The sequence below is a fragment of the Lonchura striata genome, chromosome 27 (assembly GCF_050655825.1).
Source record: "Lonchura striata isolate lonStrDom1 chromosome 27, ASM5065582v1, whole genome shotgun sequence".
NCBI lineage: Eukaryota > Metazoa > Chordata > Aves > Passeriformes > Estrildidae > Lonchura > Lonchura striata.
The window spans coordinates 9,800,534-9,819,396 of record NC_140729.1 but is presented as its reverse complement, the minus strand read 5'-3'; the positions used below and the strand labels follow the sequence as shown (position 1 = coordinate 9,819,396).

At 52.2% G+C, this 18,863-nt stretch overlaps 6 protein-coding genes across 6 annotated transcripts; 3 read left to right on the top strand and 3 right to left on the bottom strand.

Moving 5' to 3' along the window:
- Positions 1-1,115: 1,115 nt before the first annotated feature.
- On the bottom strand, positions 1,116-2,755 carry LOC144247487 (feather keratin 1-like). Its single transcript, XM_085562032.1, has one exon. The coding sequence runs from the start codon at positions 1,575-1,577 to the stop codon at positions 1,116-1,118; it is 462 nt and encodes a 153-aa protein (XP_085418158.1). The 5' UTR covers positions 1,578-2,755.
- Positions 2,756-3,485: 730 nt separating this feature from the next.
- Positions 3,486-5,619, top strand: LOC146765222 (feather keratin 1-like). Its single transcript, XM_085562035.1, has one exon. It carries the CDS (start codon positions 4,179-4,181, stop codon positions 4,482-4,484), a length of 306 nt encoding a protein of 101 aa, XP_085418161.1. The 5' UTR covers positions 3,486-4,178; the 3' UTR covers positions 4,485-5,619.
- Positions 5,620-7,798: 2,179 nt separating this feature from the next.
- LOC146765221 (feather keratin 1-like) lies at positions 7,799-8,346 on the bottom strand. Its single transcript, XM_085562033.1, has one exon. It carries the CDS (start codon positions 8,301-8,303, stop codon positions 7,842-7,844), a length of 462 nt encoding a protein of 153 aa, XP_085418159.1. The 5' UTR covers positions 8,304-8,346; the 3' UTR covers positions 7,799-7,841.
- A 1,003-nt stretch (positions 8,347-9,349) lies between these two features.
- On the top strand, positions 9,350-14,272 carry LOC144247488 (feather keratin 1-like). The gene has a single exon (XM_085562034.1). It carries the CDS (start codon positions 10,892-10,894, stop codon positions 11,195-11,197), a length of 306 nt encoding a protein of 101 aa, XP_085418160.1. The 5' UTR covers positions 9,350-10,891; the 3' UTR covers positions 11,198-14,272.
- Positions 14,273-14,280: 8 nt separating this feature from the next.
- On the bottom strand, positions 14,281-16,137 carry LOC144247489 (feather keratin 1-like). The gene has a single exon (XM_085562031.1). It carries the CDS (start codon positions 15,087-15,089, stop codon positions 14,565-14,567), a length of 525 nt encoding a protein of 174 aa, XP_085418157.1. The 5' UTR covers positions 15,090-16,137; the 3' UTR covers positions 14,281-14,564.
- Positions 16,138-16,548: 411 nt separating this feature from the next.
- Positions 16,549-18,313, top strand: LOC110482259 (feather keratin 1-like). The gene has a single exon (XM_085562036.1). The coding sequence runs from the start codon at positions 17,994-17,996 to the stop codon at positions 18,297-18,299; it is 306 nt and encodes a 101-aa protein (XP_085418162.1). The 5' UTR covers positions 16,549-17,993; the 3' UTR covers positions 18,300-18,313.
- Positions 18,314-18,863: the final 550 nt, after the last annotated feature.

Below are 18,863 nucleotides of genomic sequence, written 5' to 3'. Positions count from 1 at the left end.
CCCTCCAAGGCAGGAACCTGAGCATCTCCAGCAGAAACTGAGTGAAAATAAGCCAAATAGATTTTATGTTCTGTGGATTTTCTTTGGGTTTTTCTCCCACCACTTCTTTGAGACTTCCCCCACCACCTGACACGTCCAGTCTGTGATCACTTTGACCAAGAGTGCACATCAACCAAGTCTCATCACATGGCCTGTGGCTTGGGAGATCTTGACAATCTTGCCCCTAATTTCTCTTCCTTCCTTTTGCCTTGTGCATGTCTCTGGGTGATGTGGTTGCATTTTCATCTTGCCATGCTTTCATGTTGTTGTATTGCTTTAGAAAATAAGAGCCATAATGGCTACAGATGTGTTTTCCTGTCCAATCGTATTTTTCTAAAATAATCCCTCTGTGTGGACTTACAGACACCAATCATTCAGTGTTGGTCCTCCCTAATCAATCCCAAGGGATGTATTAACAAGAACCTGGGTTACCCCTCACCTTCTGCAGTGGGTTGTAACACAGACACCTGGAGAAGGGTAGAACGCAGCAATGCCATAATAAAGCACACACAAGTCTCCCATCTTAAAAAGCACTGAAACAACTTTTCCTACATCTGTCTCACAGAACAATCCCTGAGCAACACCTCCCTCCCTGTGAATCTTGGGAGACCAACAAGAGAGGAAAGGATGACACAGATGCATGGGCTGGGATGCAACAGCAATTTAATGAGTCAAAAGATGAGAACAAGGCCACTCTGAGTGGAGGCCTCAGTGCAGAGAGCAGCTGGGTCAGCTCAGAATCTCCATCACACGGCTGTGGCAGGGATCCCAGCAGGTGTCCATCTGCCTGATCCAGAGAGGGAGCAGGGCCAGCAGGGGCTCCCCAGGATGGCTGAGTGGGGATCACAGCCCCAGGGAGCACAAGGGAACAAGGACACAGGAGGGAACGGAGAGAGTGGCAGGGGACAGAGGCAGGGATGGGCTGTGCTTGCCAAGAGCCCAGGCTGGCCCTGTCCTTCTGCAAGGGCTGCTGGGGTTCTCAGCCCCTCAGGAAGCAAGAAGCCGATGCTGCGTGCCCAGGGCAGTTCCAGCCTGGGAGTCCCTGGGTTCCTTCCCCAGGGCCAGCGGCAGCAGCTTCAGCAGGGGAGACACCTCGTGCCACAGAGGCCACTGCCCAAGCCAGAGAGGCCAAAGCCCCCAGAGCTGATGGGCACTCCCTGAGAGCTGAGGATGCTGCCAACAGCAGCCGAGGTGGAGGATCCCACCACGGTGTTCTGTGGGAAGGAGCTGAGGATGGGCCCGGGCAGGGTCACCACCACGGGCGAGGGTTCGATGGCCACGGTGGAGTCCTGGCACTGCCTGACACAGGGCTCATTGCAGCTGTTGGCCAGCGGGGTGGGGCCGCAGGGCTGGCAGGGCCGGCACGGGCTGTAGCAGGACATGTCTTGGGGCTGCAGGAGCACCTGGGAGACAGGGCAGGGGAAAGCAGAGCACACGCAGTGGGTGAGGGTCAGCCTGTCACCCCACCATGAGGGACCAAAGGCATGAACTGGAGACGGGCCCAGGAGCTGCACAGAGAGACCCACAGGCTTATCCATCCTGAGAGGAGCCCAGCAAGAGCTACCCAAGGAAGAGCACTCTGTGGTCCGTAGCTCTGGAAACACCTCAGATAAGCCCAACCTTTGCCCAGGTTACACCTTCTGCCTCCTTCCCACATCCATGACAAGAATCCATAAAGCTGAAAAAAGCATGTATAGATGGAAGAAGCCCATTGGAGGAGGAGAAGATGAGAGAAAGCTTCAGATTCACCTTGTTCTCAAGGAGATGGAGGTGAGAGGAGTGGATGAGAGAGTGAGGAGAAGGTCCTGCTTTTATACAGTTCCTGCACTGCCCCAGGCCCACAGTCACTGCACAAGGACAGTAATTTTCCTACAGACTCATCTCAAAGCAAAACATTCTACCCAATGGCACAGATTGTGGTTTGGTTTTCATCTATGTTGCCATTTCATTTCCCCATTTTTGACATTCTCACTAAGTCATAAAGGCTTCTACATGACTTCTACATGTGGTGGGATGAGAAGTCCCACAAGGATTTCTTGTGCAGGAACAGAATATTTTGGGCAGGAACAAGACTCAAGTTGTCCCATGTGGAGTTCTGTACTTCATTTCTACCTAAGGGATTTGTTGTCTCTTGGGACAGTGCCCTCTCTTCCCCCTCTCGACAAGCCAGGATGCACTTTGGCTGCACCTTTTGCACCCTGACCTGGAGGACACACCAAGTCCTGCCATTGTCAATTCTGTGCACACCCTGAGCTGTGGCAGTGCTGCCAAGCAAGTCAGGCTGAGGGCAATGGCCTTTGGGCTGCCTGGAGCTGTGGTGTGTGGGCTCAGCCCAGTGCCAGAAGATGATTTTCCAGGGTTAAGGATGGAGCTGCCCTTGCTGGAAGGGAATTCAGCCCTGCCTGGGACAAAGCCTGCACACATCACGCACTCCTGCCTTGGCCTCACCCCAAAATTGGAGCGTGACTCGCCATGGGTCAGGAGAGTTTGGCTTTGGAGATTTGCCTACTGAAGGCATTCCCTTGCCTACCTGGGATGCGTCCCAGCTGCCTCCATGTCTGCAGGGCAGGGAAGTGCATCAGTCCTTGGTGCAGTTTGAAATCTGGTTTTGCATCCAGGGCTTTCTGAGCACACCTCCTCCCTGAGCACTGCATGTTGGATTCTGTAGTGATTTTCTCTATCACTTCTCCAGATATCAAAAAAAGTCTGGCTGGCCTGTTATTCCCTGACTCCTTCTCATGCCTCTCTTGAACCCAAGACACTCTCTGGCTTTCTTCCAATTCTCAGATGCTTTCAATGGTCCCTGCGACTTTCAAAGGGAGTTGAGAAAGGCTTTGTCCTGAGCCCAGTGAACACATAACATCAATCCACACACACTCATGCCAGACCAGTGTGTTTGAATGCTCCTCCATCAGATTCTGTTCTGCTTGGGGAAATCTATTCTGTTCCAGATGTTGGAGGATTACCAGGAATGTGAGTTCCTGACAGCAATTCCTGATGGTAAAGACCAAGGACATGAACCTTTGAGCATGTTCACCTTTCCTGTATCCCCTGCCCTCAGGGAAGCTGCCCTGTTGAATGCTGGGGCTGCCTGTGTCCAAGGCTCCCTTTATGGATGGCCTGTCTGGAGAAGATCTTCTTATTGCTCCTCCATGTGCTTTACCTGATTCAGCTCCAGGTGGGCTTTGGCTTTCATAACACCTAGGAAAAGGCATTAAGAGCAAGGGAGCTGAAACATTAGAACAGCTTGGCTGTCTGGACAAGCTGCAGCTCATGACCTTTGCAGAGAGCAGAGAGAGAGTGAAAAGAGAGAAGCAAGTTAAATGTTCATAAAAAGTGGATTATTGTGTGCTGCCTGACACGTGCAATGCGAGGCAGGGACTCTCCCTGCAGTGGATGCTGCAAAGAGTTGATTTTGAATGCCCTAAACCATCATTCCCTGCCTTCATCCAGCAATTTTGTCCATGTGCCCTCACTTACATGGCTCTGCCTGGGATATCCTTTGCTTCTCATCAGAGAACATGAAAGGATCCTGCAATGCAGGGCAGGAATGTTGGAAATGAGGAAATGAAAAGGCATCGTAGATGGAAGCAAAATGTGAATCGCTGCCACTATGTGGGATATTTTCCTTTGAAGATGAGTCTGCTAAAAAATTACACCCTTGTGCAGGACTGTGGGCCTGGGGCAATGCAAGAGCTGTATAAAGGGAGGCTGTTCTCCCCAACCTCACATTCACTCCACTCACCTCCATCTCCTTGAAACAAGGTGAGTTTGAATCTCATTCTCCATTTTCTCCTTTTTCTCTGGGATTTCTCTGCACATACCTGTGACTTTTTACCATGTGAGATCTTGCAGGTGCATTTTGTGAGAGGAGGAAAGGAGTGGGAAGTGTGTGACTGCTGGGTCTTGGCAGAAGTCATGCCCCAGATTTGGGCTGGTTGGGGATGACCCTGGGCTTGAGATCTTCGTGGGGTTTGTATGAGGGGAAGAGCCCCTGTGCCTCCAGAAAGAGCCTTCAGCTCTCATTCCCAGCTCATGCCTTGGCTCCCTCATGGTGAGATCACAGTTGGATCCGTACACACACCTTGTGATTTACGTCCCTCTGCTCTCTGTGCCAGGTGCTCCTGCAGCCCCAAGACATGTCCTGCTACAGCCCGTGCCGGCCCTGCCAGCCCTGCGGCCCCACCCCGCTGGCCAACAGCTGCAATGAGCCCTGTGTCAGGCAGTGCCAGGACTCCACCGTGTTCATCCAGCCCTCGCCCGTGGTGGTGACCCTGCCCGGCCCCATCCTCAGCTCCTTCCCACAGAACACCGTGGTGGGATCATCCACCTCGGCTGCTGTTGGCAGCATCCTCAGCTCTCAGGGAGTGCCCATCAGCTCTGGGGGCTTTGGCCTCTCTGGCTTGGGCAGTGGCCTCTGTGGCACGAGGTGCTTCCCCTGCTGAAGCTGCTCCCTGCACTGTGGCCTCCACCTGGATCCCCCTCTCCTCCCTCTTTTGACTCATTAAATTGTGCTGCATCCCAGCCTGTGTCTTTGTGTCATCCTTTGCCTGGCAGAGATGTTGCCCCAGGGGTGTGTCTGGGTGGGGGTTGTTGGGGCTGGTTTTGCCCTGGCTGTCAGCACAGGCTGGCATTGGGAGTGCTCAGCGTGCACTGAGTGACTCTCTGGGTTCTGAGTTTCTCTGCCTCTTTGGGTCAGGACAGAATTTCCCCTACTTTGTCCAGGGACAAACATGCACTCTGCGCTTCTGTTCCTTCTCCTTTCTCATCTCAACAGTGTGACACAAATCCTCAGGAGAGAATGTGACCAGACAGAGCTATTGGATTGCCATCATATTCCAGCAGATCCCATGGATCTGAAAGATTTCTGTAAGGGAGGGATAGAGTTCAATGGACTGCCTTCTCATAGACCCCAGTTATGATGGGAGCACAGAATGGGTTTTGTTGGAGTAGATTGTTAAATGTATTTAGTCCAGCCCTCCTGCCATGGAGAGTATCTCAGCTCCAGCTAACCTATTCCAGTTTAAAACTCCTGCCCCTCATCCAATCACTTGATATAATGTCTCTCTCCAATTTTCTTACACCACCCCATGAACTGGAAGGCTGCAATAAGGTCCTCCAGACCCTGCTCTTCTCCTGAATGAAAACCTGAACTGCTCCAGCTGCCCTCCAGAGTAGGGTTGATGCATCCATGTGACCATGCTCTGCAGGGCAGCTCTCCTCCCATGCACCCCCAGTTCCTATTGATTTCTGAGATTGCCCCAAGGCAGTGTCAGGACCTTGCACTTGGCTTTGTTGAAGTTCCTGAGTTCCACGTGGACCTGTTGCTCAAGTCTGTCAGGATCCCTGTGGATTTAAAGCCTTCCATCTGGCGTAGCTCTTGCTCCCCTCAGCTTCATGTCATTGCTGAGGGTCACAAATCAATGAGGTTGGAAAAGACCTCCAGGATCATCACCTTGAGAAGATGCCCCTGTGGCCACTTAAGCACATCACAAAGTGCCATGAGGGAGGCCCCAATCCCACTGTCCCTGTCACTGATGCTCCCAGACACCGAGGGCTGTCAGCAGCACCCTGGGCTGTGCGAGCAGGAGCGGAGCCAGGAGATGTGGATGCTGCTCTGCTCAGCCCTCGCCTGCTGCCAACCCCTGTGTGGGAAATGAATTTGTAGGGAATTCTCAAAGCCTGACAGAAGGCCCACATTGCATTCATCTGTTGACAGACATTGGTGACAGAGAAAGGGAACTAGAAGCAAGTTTCAAAGGTTGGCTTTGAAAATAGAACTAATAACTTTATAGAAACAGAACTATGAAAGATACATCAAATTAAGATGCACAAGGAGTAATTTTAGATTATTTGCTTGAAGGCATTTACAGCATGGGGTGGATAAGGTGATAGGCCAAGATACACTTATAATGTATTTCATTTAGGAATAGTTGCTTTCTTATTCTAATAGCATGAATGATAATATCTGTATTGTCTCATTCTTCTCATGAGATTGAACATAGAATAAAAATGTTTAAAATGTCTCTAAGTATTCCCATCTCTAGGTCAGAAAAAAGCATAATCCTACACCCCGTATTGGGCACAGGCTGTAATGCAAGAACCACCAGGACAAAGCAGACTGAGTTTAGTGCAGGGTGGCCGGGATGGTGAGGAGATCAGAGCACTTGACTCAGGCACAGGGATTGATGGGTATGGAGAGGAGAATGGTTTGTTCAGGAGAGAAAATCATCCTTGGATTTGACAGGGCCAATGAAGAGGTTTGGTTCATTCTGTTCATCGATGTCTTAAGGAATAATGACTCAAAACATTCCCCCATTTGTGGAGACCAGGGTGCTTTGGTGAACTGGGGCAGGTGAGCTCTGGCTGTGTAATGGCCAACCTCAGATCTAGTCTGACAGAGGGTGCATGATGGGCTTGGAATGAGGCAGGAGTTTGGTGCTGGTGTCTCTTGCCACCCAGAGCAGCCCTCCCTTGCACAGAGCACTGGGTTGTGGGGGCCCCTCTGTTCCCCAGGGGAAGCACCAGGACACTCAGGTGTGGCCTGACAGTGTTCATTTCTGCTGCTGGGCCCCATTGGGCCAAAACCAAAGCAACTGTGATGGCAGCTGTGTTGGCTTAGAAGGTGTCAAGGGCTCCTGAAGGGTCCCATCATCCAAGACATTACATGATCCAGTGTGAAGCTCCCCCTCCAAGGCAGGAACCTGAGCATCTCCAGCAGAAACTGAGTGAAAATAAACCAAATAGATTTTATGTTCTGTGGATTTTCTTTGGGTTTTTCTCCCACCACTTCTTTGAGACTTCCCCCACCACCTGACACGTCCAGTCTGTGATCACTTTGACCAAGAGTGCACATCAACCAAGTCTCATCACATGGCCTGTGGCTTGGGAGATCTTGACAATCTTGCCCCTAATTTCTCTTCCTTCCTTTTGCCTTGTGCATGTCTCTGGGTGATGTGGTTGCATTTTCCTCTTGCCATGCTTTCATGTTGTTGTATTGCTTTAGAAAATAAGAGCCATAATGGCTACAGATGTGTTTTCCTGTCCAATCGTATTTTTCTAAAATAATCCCTCTGTGTGGACTTACAAACACCAATCATTCAGTGTTGGTCCTCCCTAATCAATCCCAAGGGATGTATTAACAAGAACCTGGGTTACCCCTCACCTTCTGCAGTGGGTTGTAACACAGACACCTGGAGAAGGGTAGAACGCAGCAATGCCATAATAAAGCACACACAAGTCTCCCATCTTAAAAAGCACTGAAACACCTTTTCCTACATCTGTCTCACAGAACAATCCCTGAGCAACACCTCCCTCCCTGGGAATCTTGGGAGACCAACAAGAGAGGAAAGGATGACACAGATGCATGGGCTGGGATGCAACAGCAATTTAATGAGTCAAAAGATGAGAACAAGGCCACACTGAGTGGAGGCCTCAGTGCAGAGAGCAGCTGGGTCAGCTCAGAATCTCCATCACACGGCTGTGGCAGGGATCCCAGCAGGTGTCCATCTGCCTGATCCAGAGAGGGAGCAGGGCCAGCAGGGGCTCCCCAGGATGGCTGTGTGGGGATCACAGCCCCAGGGAGCACAAGGGAACAAGGACACAGGAGGGAACGGAGAGAGTGACAGGGGACAGAGGCAGGGATGGGCTGTGCTTGCCAAGAGCCCAGGCTGGCCCTGTCCTTCTGCAAGGGCTGCTGGGGTTCTCAGCCCCTCAGGAAGCAAGAAGCCGATGCTGCGTGCCCAGGGCAGTTCCAGCCTGGGAGTCCCTGGGTTCCTTCCCCAGGGCCAGCGGCAGCAGCTTCAGCAGGGGAGGCACCTCGTGCCACAGAGGCCACTGCCCAAGCCAGAGAGGCCAAAGCCCCCAGAGCTGATGGGCACTCCCTGAGAGCTGAGGATGCTGCCAACAGCAGCCGAGGTGGAGGATCCCACCACGGTGTTCTGTGGGAAGGAGCTGAGGATGGGGCCAGGCAGGGTCACCACCACGGGCGAGGGTTCGATGGCCACGGTGGAGTCCTGGCACTGCCTGACACAGGGCTCATTGCAGCTGTTGGCCAGCGGGGTGGGGCCGCAGGGCTGGCAGGGCCGGCACGGGCTGTAGCAGGACATGTCTTGGGGCTGCAGGAGCACCTGGGAGACAGGGCAGGGGAAAGCAGAGCACACGCAGTGGGTGAGGGTCAGCCTGTCACCCCACCATGAGGGACCAAAGGCATGAACTGGAGACGGGCCCAGGAGCTGCACAGAGAGACCCACAGGCTTATCCATCCTGAGAGGAGCCCAGCAAGAGCTACCCAAGGAAGAGCACTCTGTGGTGCATAGCTCTGGAAACACCTCAGATAAGCCCAACCTTTGCCCATGTTACACCTTCTGCCTCCTTCCCACATCCATGACAAGAATCCATAAAGCAGAAAAAAGCATTTATAGATGGAAGAAGCCCATTGGAGGAGGAGAATATGAGAGAAAGCTTCAGACTCACCTTGTTCTCAAGGAGATGGAGGTGAGAGGAGTGGATGAGACAGTGAGGAGAAGGTCCTGCTTTTATACAGTTCCTGCACTGCCCCAGGCCCACAGTTACTGCACAAGGACAGTAATTTTCCTACAGACTCATCTCAAAGCAAAACATTCTACCCAATGGCACAGATTGTGGTTTGGTTTTCATCTATTTTGCCATTTCATTTTCCCATTTTTGACATTCTGACTAAGTCATGAAGGCTTCTACATGACTTCTACATGTGGTGGGATGAGAAGTCCCACAAGGTTTTCTTGTGCAGGAACAGAATATTGTGGGCAGGAACAAGACTCAAGTTGTCCCATGTGGAGTTCTGTACTTCATTTCTACCTAAGGGATTTGTTGTCTCTTGGGACAGTGCCCTCTCTTCCTCCTCGCTACAACCCAGGATGCACTTTGGCTGCACCTTTTGCACCCTGACCTGGAGGACACACCAAGTCCTGCCATTGTCAATTCTGTGCACACCCTGAGCTGTGGCAGTGCTGCCAAGCAAGTCAGGCTGAGGGCAATGGCCTTTGGGCTGCCTGGAGCTGTGGTGTGTGGGCTCAGCCCAGTGCCAGAAGATGGTTTTCCAGGGTTAAGGACAGAGCTGCCCTTGCTGGAAGGGAATTCAGCCCTGCCTGGGACAAAGCCTGCACACATCATGCACTCCTAGCTTGGCCTCACCCCAAAATTGGAGCGTGACTCGCCATGGGTCAGGAGAGTTTGGCTTTGGAGATTTGCCTACTGAAGGCATTCCCTTGCCCTCCTGGGATGCGTCCCAGCTGCCTCCATGTCTGCAGGGCAGGGAAGTGCATCAGTCCTTGGTGCAGTTTGAAATCTGGTTTTGCATCCAGGGCTTTCTGAGCACACCTCCTCCCTGAGCACTGCATGTTGGATTCTGTAGTGATTTTCTCTATCACTTCTCTAGATATCGAGACAAGTCTGGCTGGCCTGTTATTCCCTGACTCCTTCTCATGCCTCTCTTGAACCCCAGGCACTCTCTGGCTTTCTTCCAGTTCTCAGATGCTTTCAATGGTCCCTGCGACTTTCAAAGGGAGTTGAGAAAGGCTTTGTCCTGAGCCCAGTGAACACATAACATCAATCCACACACACTCATGCCAGACCAGTGTGTTTGAATGCTCCTCCATCAGATTCTTTTCTGCTTGGGGAAATCTTTTCCAGATGTTGGAGGATTACCAGGAACGTGAGTTCCTGACAGCAATTCCTGATGGTAAAGACCAAGGACAATAATCTGTGAGGATGTTCACCTTTCTGTACCCCCTGTCCTCGGGGAAGCTGCCCTGTTGAATGCTGGGGCTGCCTGTGTCCAAGGCTCCCATTATGGATGGCCTGTCTGGAGAAGATCTTCTTATTGCTCCTCCATGTGCTTTGCCTGATTCAGCTCCAAGTGGGCTTTGGCTTTCATAACACCTAGGAAAAGGCATTAAGAGCAAGAGAGCTGAAACATGGGAACAGCCTGGCTGCCTGGACATGCTGCAGCTCTTGAGGAGAGCAGAGAGAGAGTGAAAAGAGAGAAGCAAGTTAAATGTTCATAAAAAGTGGATTATTGTGTGCTGCCTGACACGTGCAATGCGAGGCAGGGACTCTCCCTGCAGGGGATGCTGCAAAGAGTCGATTTTGACTGCCCTAAACCATCATTCCCTGCCGTCATCCAGCAATTTTGTCCATGTGCCCTCACTTCCATGGCTCTGCCTGGGATATCCTTTGCTTCTCATCACAGAACATGAAAGGATCCTGCAATGCAGGGCAGGAATGTTGGAAATGAGGAAATGAAAAGGCATCGTAGATGGAAGCAAAATGTGAATCGCTGCCCCTATATGGGATATTTTCCTTTGAAGATGAGTCTGCTAAAAAATTACGCCCCTGTGCAGGACTGTGGGCCTGGGGCAATGCAAGAGCTGTATAAAAGGAGGCTGTTCTCCTCAACCTCACATTCACTCCACTCACCTCCATCTCCTTGAAACAAGGTGGGTTTGAATCTCATTCTCCATTTTCTCCTTCTTCTCTGGGCTTTCTCTGCACATACCTGTGACTTTTTACCATGTGAGATCTTGCAGGTGCATTTTGTGAGAGGAGGAAAGGAGTGGGAAGTGTGTGACTGCTGGGTCTTGGCAGAAGTCATGCCCCAGATTTGGGCTGGTTGGGGATGACCCTGGGCTTGAGATCTTGGTGAGGTTTGTATGAGGAGAAGAGCCCCTGTGCCTCCAGAAAGAGCCTTCAGCTCTCATTCCCAGCTCATGTCTTGGCTCCCTCATGGTGAGATCACAGTTGGATCCTTACCCACCCGTTGCGATTTACGTCCCTCTGCTCTCTGTGCCAGGTGCTCCTGCAGCCCCAAGACATGTCCTGCTACAGCCCGTGCCGGCCCTGCCAGCCCTGCGGCCCCACCCCGCTGGCCAACAGCTGCAATGAGCCCTGTGTCAGGCAGTGCCAGGACTCCACCGTGTTCATCCAGCCCTCGCCCGTGGTGGTGACCCTGCCCGGGCCCATCCTCAGCTCCTTCCCACAGAACACCGTGGTGGGATCCTCCACCTCGGCTGCTGTTGGCAGCATCCTCAGCTCTCAGGGAGTGCCCATCAGCTCTGGGGGCTTTGGCCTCTCTGGCTTGGGCAGTGGCCTCTGTGGCACGAGGTGCCTCCCCTGCTGAAGCTGCTCCCTGCACTGTGGCCTTCACCTGGATCCCCCTTTCCTCCCTCTTTTGACTCAATAAATTCTGCTGCATCCCAGCCTGTGTCTTTGTGTCATCCTTTGCCTGGCAGAGATGTTGTCCCAGGGGTGTTTCTGGGTGGGGGTTGTTTGGGCTGGTTTTGCCCCGGCTGTCAGCACAGGCTGGCATTGGGAGTGCTCAGCGTGCACTGAGTGACTCTCTGGGTTCTGAGTTTCTCTGCCTCTTTGGGTCGGGACAGAATTTCCCCTACTTTGTCCAGGGATAAACATACACTCTGCGCTTCTGTTTCTTCTCCTTTCTCATCTCAACAGTGTGACACAAATCCTCAGGAGAGAATGTGACCAGACAGAGCTACTGGATTGCCATCATATTCCAGCAGATCCCATGGATCTGAAAGATTTCTGTAAGGGAGGGATAGAGTTCAATGGGCTGCCTTCTCACAGACCCCAGTTATGATGGGAGCACAGAATGTGTTTTGTTGGAGTAGATTGTTAAATGTATTTAGTCCAGCCCTCCTGCCATGGAGAGTATCTCAGCTCCAGCTAACCTATTCCAGTTTAAAACTCCTGCCCCTCATCCAATCATTTGATATAATGTCTCTCTCCAATTTTCTTACACCACCCCATGAACTGGAAGGCTGCAATAAGGTCCTCCAGACCCTGCTCTTCTCCTGAATGAAAACCTGAACTGCTCCAGCTGCCCTCCAGAGTAGGGTTGATGCATCCATGTGACCATGCTCTGCAGGGCAGCTCTCCTCCCATGCACCCCCAGTTCCTATTGATTTCTGAGATTGCCCCAAGGCAGTGTCAGGACCTTGCACTTGGCTTTGTTGAAGTTCCTGAGTTCCACGTGGACCTGTTGCTCAAGTCTGTCAGGATCCCTGTGGATTTAAAGCCTTCCATCTGGCGTAGCTCTTGCTTCCCTCAGCTTCATGTCATTGCTAAGGGTCACAAATCAATGAGGTTGGAAAAGACCTCCAGGATCATCACCTTGACAAGATGCCCCTGTGGCCACTTAAGCACATCACAAAGTGCCATGAGGGAGCCCTCAATCCCACTGTCCCTGTCACTGATGCTCCCAGACACCGAGGGCTGTCAGCAGCACCCTGGGCTGTGCGAGCAGGAGCGGAGCCAGGAGATGTGGATGCTGCTCTGCTCAGCCCTCGCCTGCTGCCAACCCCCGTGTGGGAAATGAATTTGTAGGGAATTCTCAAAGCCTGACAGAAGGCCCACATTGCATTCATCTGTTGACAGACATTGGTGACAGAGAAAGGGAACTAGAAGCAAGTTTCAAAGGTTGGCTTTGCAAATAGAACTAATAACTTTATAGAAATAGAACCAATAAAGATACATCAAATTAAGATGCACAAGGAGTAATTTTAGATGATTTGCTTGAAGGCATTTACAGCATGGGGTGGATAAGGTGATAGGCCAAGATACACTTATAATGTATTTCATTTAGGAATAGTTGCTTTCTTATTCTAATAGCATGAATGATAATATCTGTATTGTCTCATTCTTCTCATGAGATTGAACATAGAATAAAAATGTTTAAAATGTCTCTAAGTATTCCCATCTCTAGGTCAGAAAAAAGCATAATCCTACACCCCGTATTGGGCACAGGCTGTAATGCAAGAACCACCAGGACAAAGCAGACTGAGTTTAGTGCAGGGGGGCCGGGATGGTGAGGAGATCAGAGCACTTGACTCAGGCACAGGGATTGATGGGAATGGAGAGGAGAATGGTTTGTTCAGGGAGAGAAAATCATCCTTGGATTTGACAGGGCCAATGAAGAGGTTTGGTTCATTCTGTTCATTGATGTCTTCAGGGATAATGACTCAAAACATTCCCCCATTTGTGGAGACCAGGGTGCTTTGGTGAACTGGGGCAGGTGAGCTCTGGCTGTGTAATGGCCAACCTCAGATCTAGTCTGACAGAGGGTGCATGATGGGCTTGGAATGAGGCAGGAGTTTGGTGCTGGTGTCTCTTGCCACCCGGAGCAGCCCTCCCTTGCACAGAGCACTGGGTTGTGGGGGCCCCTCTGTTCCCCAGGGGAAGCACCAGGACACTCAGGTGTGGCCTGACAGTGTTCATTTCTGCTGCTGGGCCCCATTGGGCCAAAACCAAAGCAACTGTGCTGACTGTGATGGCAGCTGTGTTGGCTTAGAAGGTGTCAAGGGCTCCTGAAGGGTCCCATCATCCAAGACATTACATGATCCAGTGTGAAGCTCCCCCTCCAAGGCAGGAACCTGAGCATCTCCAGCAGAAACTGAGTGAAAATAAACCAAATAGATTTTATGTTCTGTGGATTTTCTTTGGGATTTTCTCCCACCACTTCTTTGAGACTTCCCCCACCACCTGACACGTCCAGTCTGTGATCACTTTGACCAAGAGTGCTCATCAACCAAGTCTCATCACATGGCCTGTGGCTGGGGAGATCTTGACAATCTTGGCCCTAATTTCTCTTCCTTCCTTTTGCCTTGTGCATGTCTCTGGGTGATGTGGTTGCATTTTCCTCTTGCCATGCTTTCATGTTGTTGTATTGCTTTAGAAAATAAGAGCCATAATGGCTACAGATGTGTTTTCCTGTCCAATCGTATTTTTCTAAAATAATCCCTCTGTGTGGACTTACAAACACCAATCATTCAGTGTTGGTCCTCCCTAATCAATCCCAAGGGATGTATTAACAAGAACCTGGGTTACCCCTCACCTTCTGCAGTGGGTTGTAACACAGACACCTGGAGAAGGGTAGAACACAGCAATGCCATAATAAAGCACACACAAGTCTCCCATCTTAAAAAGCACTGAAACAACTTTTCCTACATCTGTCTCACAGAACAATCCCTGAGCAACACCTCCCTCCCTGGGAACCTTGGGAAACCAACAAGAGAGGAAAGGATGACACAGATGCATGGGCTGGGATGCAACAGAAATTTAATGAGTCAAAAGATGAGAATAAGGTCACTCTGAGTGGAGGCCTCAGTGCAGAGAGCAGCTGGGTCAGCTCAGAATCTCCATCACACAGCTGTGGCAGGGATCCCAGCAGGTGTCCATCTGCTGGATCCAGAGAGGGAGCAGGGCCAGCAGGGGCTCCCCAGGATGGCTGAGTGGGGATCACAGCCCCAGGGAGCACAAGGGAACAAGGACACAGGAGGGAACGGAGAGAGTGGCAGGGGACAGAGGCAGGGATGGGCTGTGCTTGCCAAGAGCCCAGGCTGGCCCTGTCCTTCTGCAAGGGCTGCTGGGGTTCTCAGCCCCTCAGGAAGCAAGAAGCCGATGCTGCGTGCCCAGGGCGGTTCCAGCCTGGGAGTCCCTGGGTTCCTTCCCCAGGGCCAGCGGCAGCAGCTTCAGCAGGGGAGGCACCTCGTGCCACAGAGGCCACTGCCCAAGCCAGAGAGGCCAAAGCCCCCAGAGCTGATGGGCACTCCCTGAGAGCTGAGGATGCTGCCAACAGCAGCCGAGGTGGAGGATCCCACCACGGTGTTCTGTGGGAAGGAGCTGAGGATGGGCCCGGGCAGGGTCACCACCACGGGCGAGGGTTCGATGGCCACGGTGGAGTCCTGGCACTGCCTGACACAGGGCTCATTGCAGCTGTTGGCCAGCGGGGTGGGGCCGCAGGGCTGGCAGGGCCGGCACGGGCTGTAGCAGGACATGTCTTGGGGCTGCAGGAGCACCTGGGAGACAGGGCAGGGGAAAGCAGAGCACACGCAGTGGGTGAGGGTCAGCCTGTCACCCCATGCTGAGGTTGACCCTGTTTCTCTTAACTCCCCACAACATAGCAAATAGATATCTGCACCTCGCCAATAACTCAGGACACAGTCAAGCCCCTGTATCTTTCTATGCCACACCTGCTGCCCCCTTCCCTCACCCATGGTAGGAAGCACTAGTCCCCATCTGAAGACAGGTTATGGGCTTAGACATATATTCAGATGAGGACAAGCAGGAGGAGAAATGATTCAAACTCACCTTATTCCCAAGGAGCTGGAGATGGGAAGAGTAGATGAGAGAGTGAGGAGAATGATTCGCTTTTATGCTGCTCCTGCACCACCCTAGGCTCACAGTAGCTGCACAGGGCAACAATTTTCCTACAGACTCATCTACAAAGCAAAATATCCTCCCTAATGCCACAGGGTATGTTTTGGTTTCCATCAATGCTGTAATTTAATTTCCACGTTTCTGACATCCCCACTAGGTCATGAAGATCCCTTTCATGTTAAGGGATGAGAATCCAAATTATTTTTCCTGCAGGAACACATGAGTAATGGCTGGACTTAATGATCTTGGAGGTCTTACCAATTCTTTTGATTCTGTGATTCATTAATTCTCTGATCATGGGCATGAATCAAGTCTCAAAGAGAGCCCTGGAACATTGGGCTGCTCCTCAATATCTGGGGGAGGTGTTGGGTGTCTGGACTGTTCTCTGTTCCTCCCTCTCTCCTCACCCACGATGCCCTTTGGCTGCACAATGTGGTGCCTGACCTGGATGACAAACAAGGCCACTTTTCCAATACATGCTGTCAGTACTGAGAACACACGTGACCTGTGAAAGAGCTGCCAAGCATCCCTTTTCCCAGGGCCAGGATGGAGCTGCCCTTGCTGGAGGGGGACTCAGCCCTGCCTTGGCCAGGCCTGCAGACATCGCACCCTCCTGGCTTGGCCTCACACCAAAAGGCTGACACACGGCCAACCCAAAATTAGACCCTGACCTGCCACTGGTAAGGAGAGTCTCTCCCTGGAAATTTGCCTACTGAAGGCATTTCCTTGCCCTCCTGGGACGCGTCCTAGCTGCCTCCATGTCTGCAGGGCAGAGAAGTGCATCAGCCCTTGGTATATTTTGGAAGCTGCTTTTATACACAGGGCTTTTCTGAGTGCATCCCCTCCTTGCACATCCCCAAGGGCAGGGCACTGCTGTTTCCCCAAATCTCTCACTTGTTGGGGAAATGGAGGATGTTCCTTACCTCTGCAATGGTTCTGGGTTGTTCTCTAGGCTGAGGAGGCATTTGGAGCATTGGAAAAGGGTGGGCCTTAGCCCCAGTGCCCTGCAGAAGCCATAGAGCTTTGGACCTCAGGATGTGTCCAAAGCAGTGGGGCAGTGTTTTTCTAGAACCCCTTCTTTCAGCTCCTGAGCCTCCAGGTGAGCTCCCTTCCACAGCCAGTTGTCTTTCACCAGGAAGATGAGTCCTTGTGTCCATTCTCTCTCTCCATCAGCATCTCCTCCTGTTATCCTGTGTCTTGTCTTGACTTTTCAAGGTTTTTGGAACTACCAGGTACCCCTAAGATGCTGCCAGCTTTTCTTATCTCTTTTGCTCTTCACAGATGCCTGTGAAGGCACATCTGACCTGCCAGATACCTGAGTAGAGGGAAGTGTTGGCATGTTTGAAGTCTAGGTCAATCCTACTCAGATCCTCCCTGTCTGCTGAGGACCTCCCAAAGGGAGCTCAGAGGTGCTTTCTTTGACACCAACACTCATGTGCCCATCAGCAGGTCACACACTTCAATTGTTCCAGTCTGTTTAAATGTTCTCACAGCTGATCCTCCTCCTCTGCCATGGGGAGGTTTTCCCTACCCCTATTTCTGAGGAGTACCAGGAGGTTGATCCTGTGACATGAAAAGTTGCCACTAAAGACCAAGGCCCAGAAGCCTTGAAGAACCTTCCCCTTTCCTGTAACCCCTGCCCCCAGTGAAGCTGCTCCAGTCAGCCTTGGCTCAAGCCTCCCTTTTGCTCTTGCCCTGTGTGGAAGATCTTCTCCTTTCCCACCACAAGCTTTCCTGATTCAGCTCCAGGTGGGCTTTGGCTTTCTAACCCCAGCCCTGGAATGCCCAGCCTGCCAAACGATCTGCATCAAGAGGAAGGGAGAGGAAAGCATTTCCCTGGAGAAGCAGTGTCCAGTGGGCGCTGGAGTGAGGTGAGAGGAGGAGAGGGCAGCAGGCAGGACGTGCTGTGAGGAGAGGAACCTTTGGGTGCTCTGCTGCTCTTTGGGGCAGGGCAGAGCTGGGGCTGTCCCTGCAGAGGCAGCAGCCAGCAATGGCAAGGCACTGCCCCGAGCCAACATCCCCTGCCTGCTCGGGAGCCTGCGGCACGGGGGCACATCCTGTGCCTGCACGGACACGCTCTGGTCCCGGGTGTCCTCAGGCCTCGAGTGGCACACGTGAAAGGAGCTGCAACACAGAGCAAGCACGTCAGAAATGAGGAAATGGAATGGCAGCGTTGATGGAAATCAAACCACAACGTGTGGCGTTAGGGCGGATATTTTGCTTTGGAGGTGAATGTGTTGGAAAATTACTGTCCTTGTGCAGTGCCTGTGGGCCTGGGGCAGTGCTAGACCAGTATAAAAGGGGGACCTTCTCCTCGTGCTCTCATTCACTCCTTCAGCTCCATCTCCTTGGGATCAAGGTGAGTCTGAACCCTTTTCTTTTATTCTTCCTCCTTTGGTGTTTCTGAGCACATTCTCTGCTTAAATCCCATGTGGGTTCTTGAGCACTGCTGGTTGTAGGAGAGGGAAATAGAAAAGCTGTGCATGGAGAGAGGCTGGGTTTTTTCTGAGATGTCTCATGAGTTCTAGCCCAGGTGTGCAAGTCACTGAGCTTCATAACACTTCAGGAGATTCTTGGGGGATTGAGCAAACAGTGAGGCTGTTTGGCTTCTTTAAGCAGCCTCCTGCTGTTTTCTCTTTGCTATTCTCCATCATGGTGCACCAACACTCTGCTCTGACATAGCCTTTTCTCAACTCTGCCTCCCCATTTCTGTCTCCCAGGTGCACCTGCAGCCCCAAGACATGTCCTGCTACAGCCCGTGCCGGCCCTGCCAGCCCTGCGGCCCCACCCCACTGGCCAACAGCTGCAATGAGCCCTGTGTCAGGCAGTGCCAGGACTCCACCGTGGCCATCCAGCCCTCGCCCGTGGTGGTGACCCTGCCCGGGCCCATCCTCAGCTCCTTCCCACAGAACACCGTGGTGGGATCCTCCACCTCGGCTGCTGTTGGCAGCATCCTCAGCTCTCAGGGAGTGCCCATCAGCTCTGGGGGCTTTGGCCTCTCTGGCTTGGGCAGTGGCCTCTGTGGCACGAGGTGCCTCCCCTGCTGAAGCTGCTGCCGCTGGCCCTGGAGAAGGAACCCAGGGACTCCCAGGCTGGAACCGCCCTGGGCACACAGCATCGGCTTCTTGCTTCCTGAGGGGCTGAGAACCCCAGCAGCCCTTGCAGAAGGACAGGGCCAGCCTGGGCTCTTGGCAAGCACAGCCCATCCCTGCCTCTGTCCCCTGCCACTCTCTCCGTTCCCGTGTGCTCCCTGGGGCTGTGATCCCCACACAGCCATCCTGGGGAGCACTGCTCCCTCCACTTCTGTGTGGGCACCTGCTTGGAAAACACACCCTGGAAAACAACAGACTGTATTTTCTCCCTGGTGCTCTGTGCATTGGCTTCTCAGCTTGGATTGACCTAATTTTCCTGTTTTGACTCATTAAAGTTCTTTTGCATCCGCAGTCCATGTTTTGCTCTCATGTATTCCTCTCATTTATTCCACTGCAGATCCTCTCCCAACATGCCCAAAGAGAGAGGTGGTGCTCAGGGCTGGTTACAGGAGGGGATTGTGGGGAATGGTTGTTCACAGGGTGTTAACACAAGCTCAGTTTAAATATTCATATTGATTC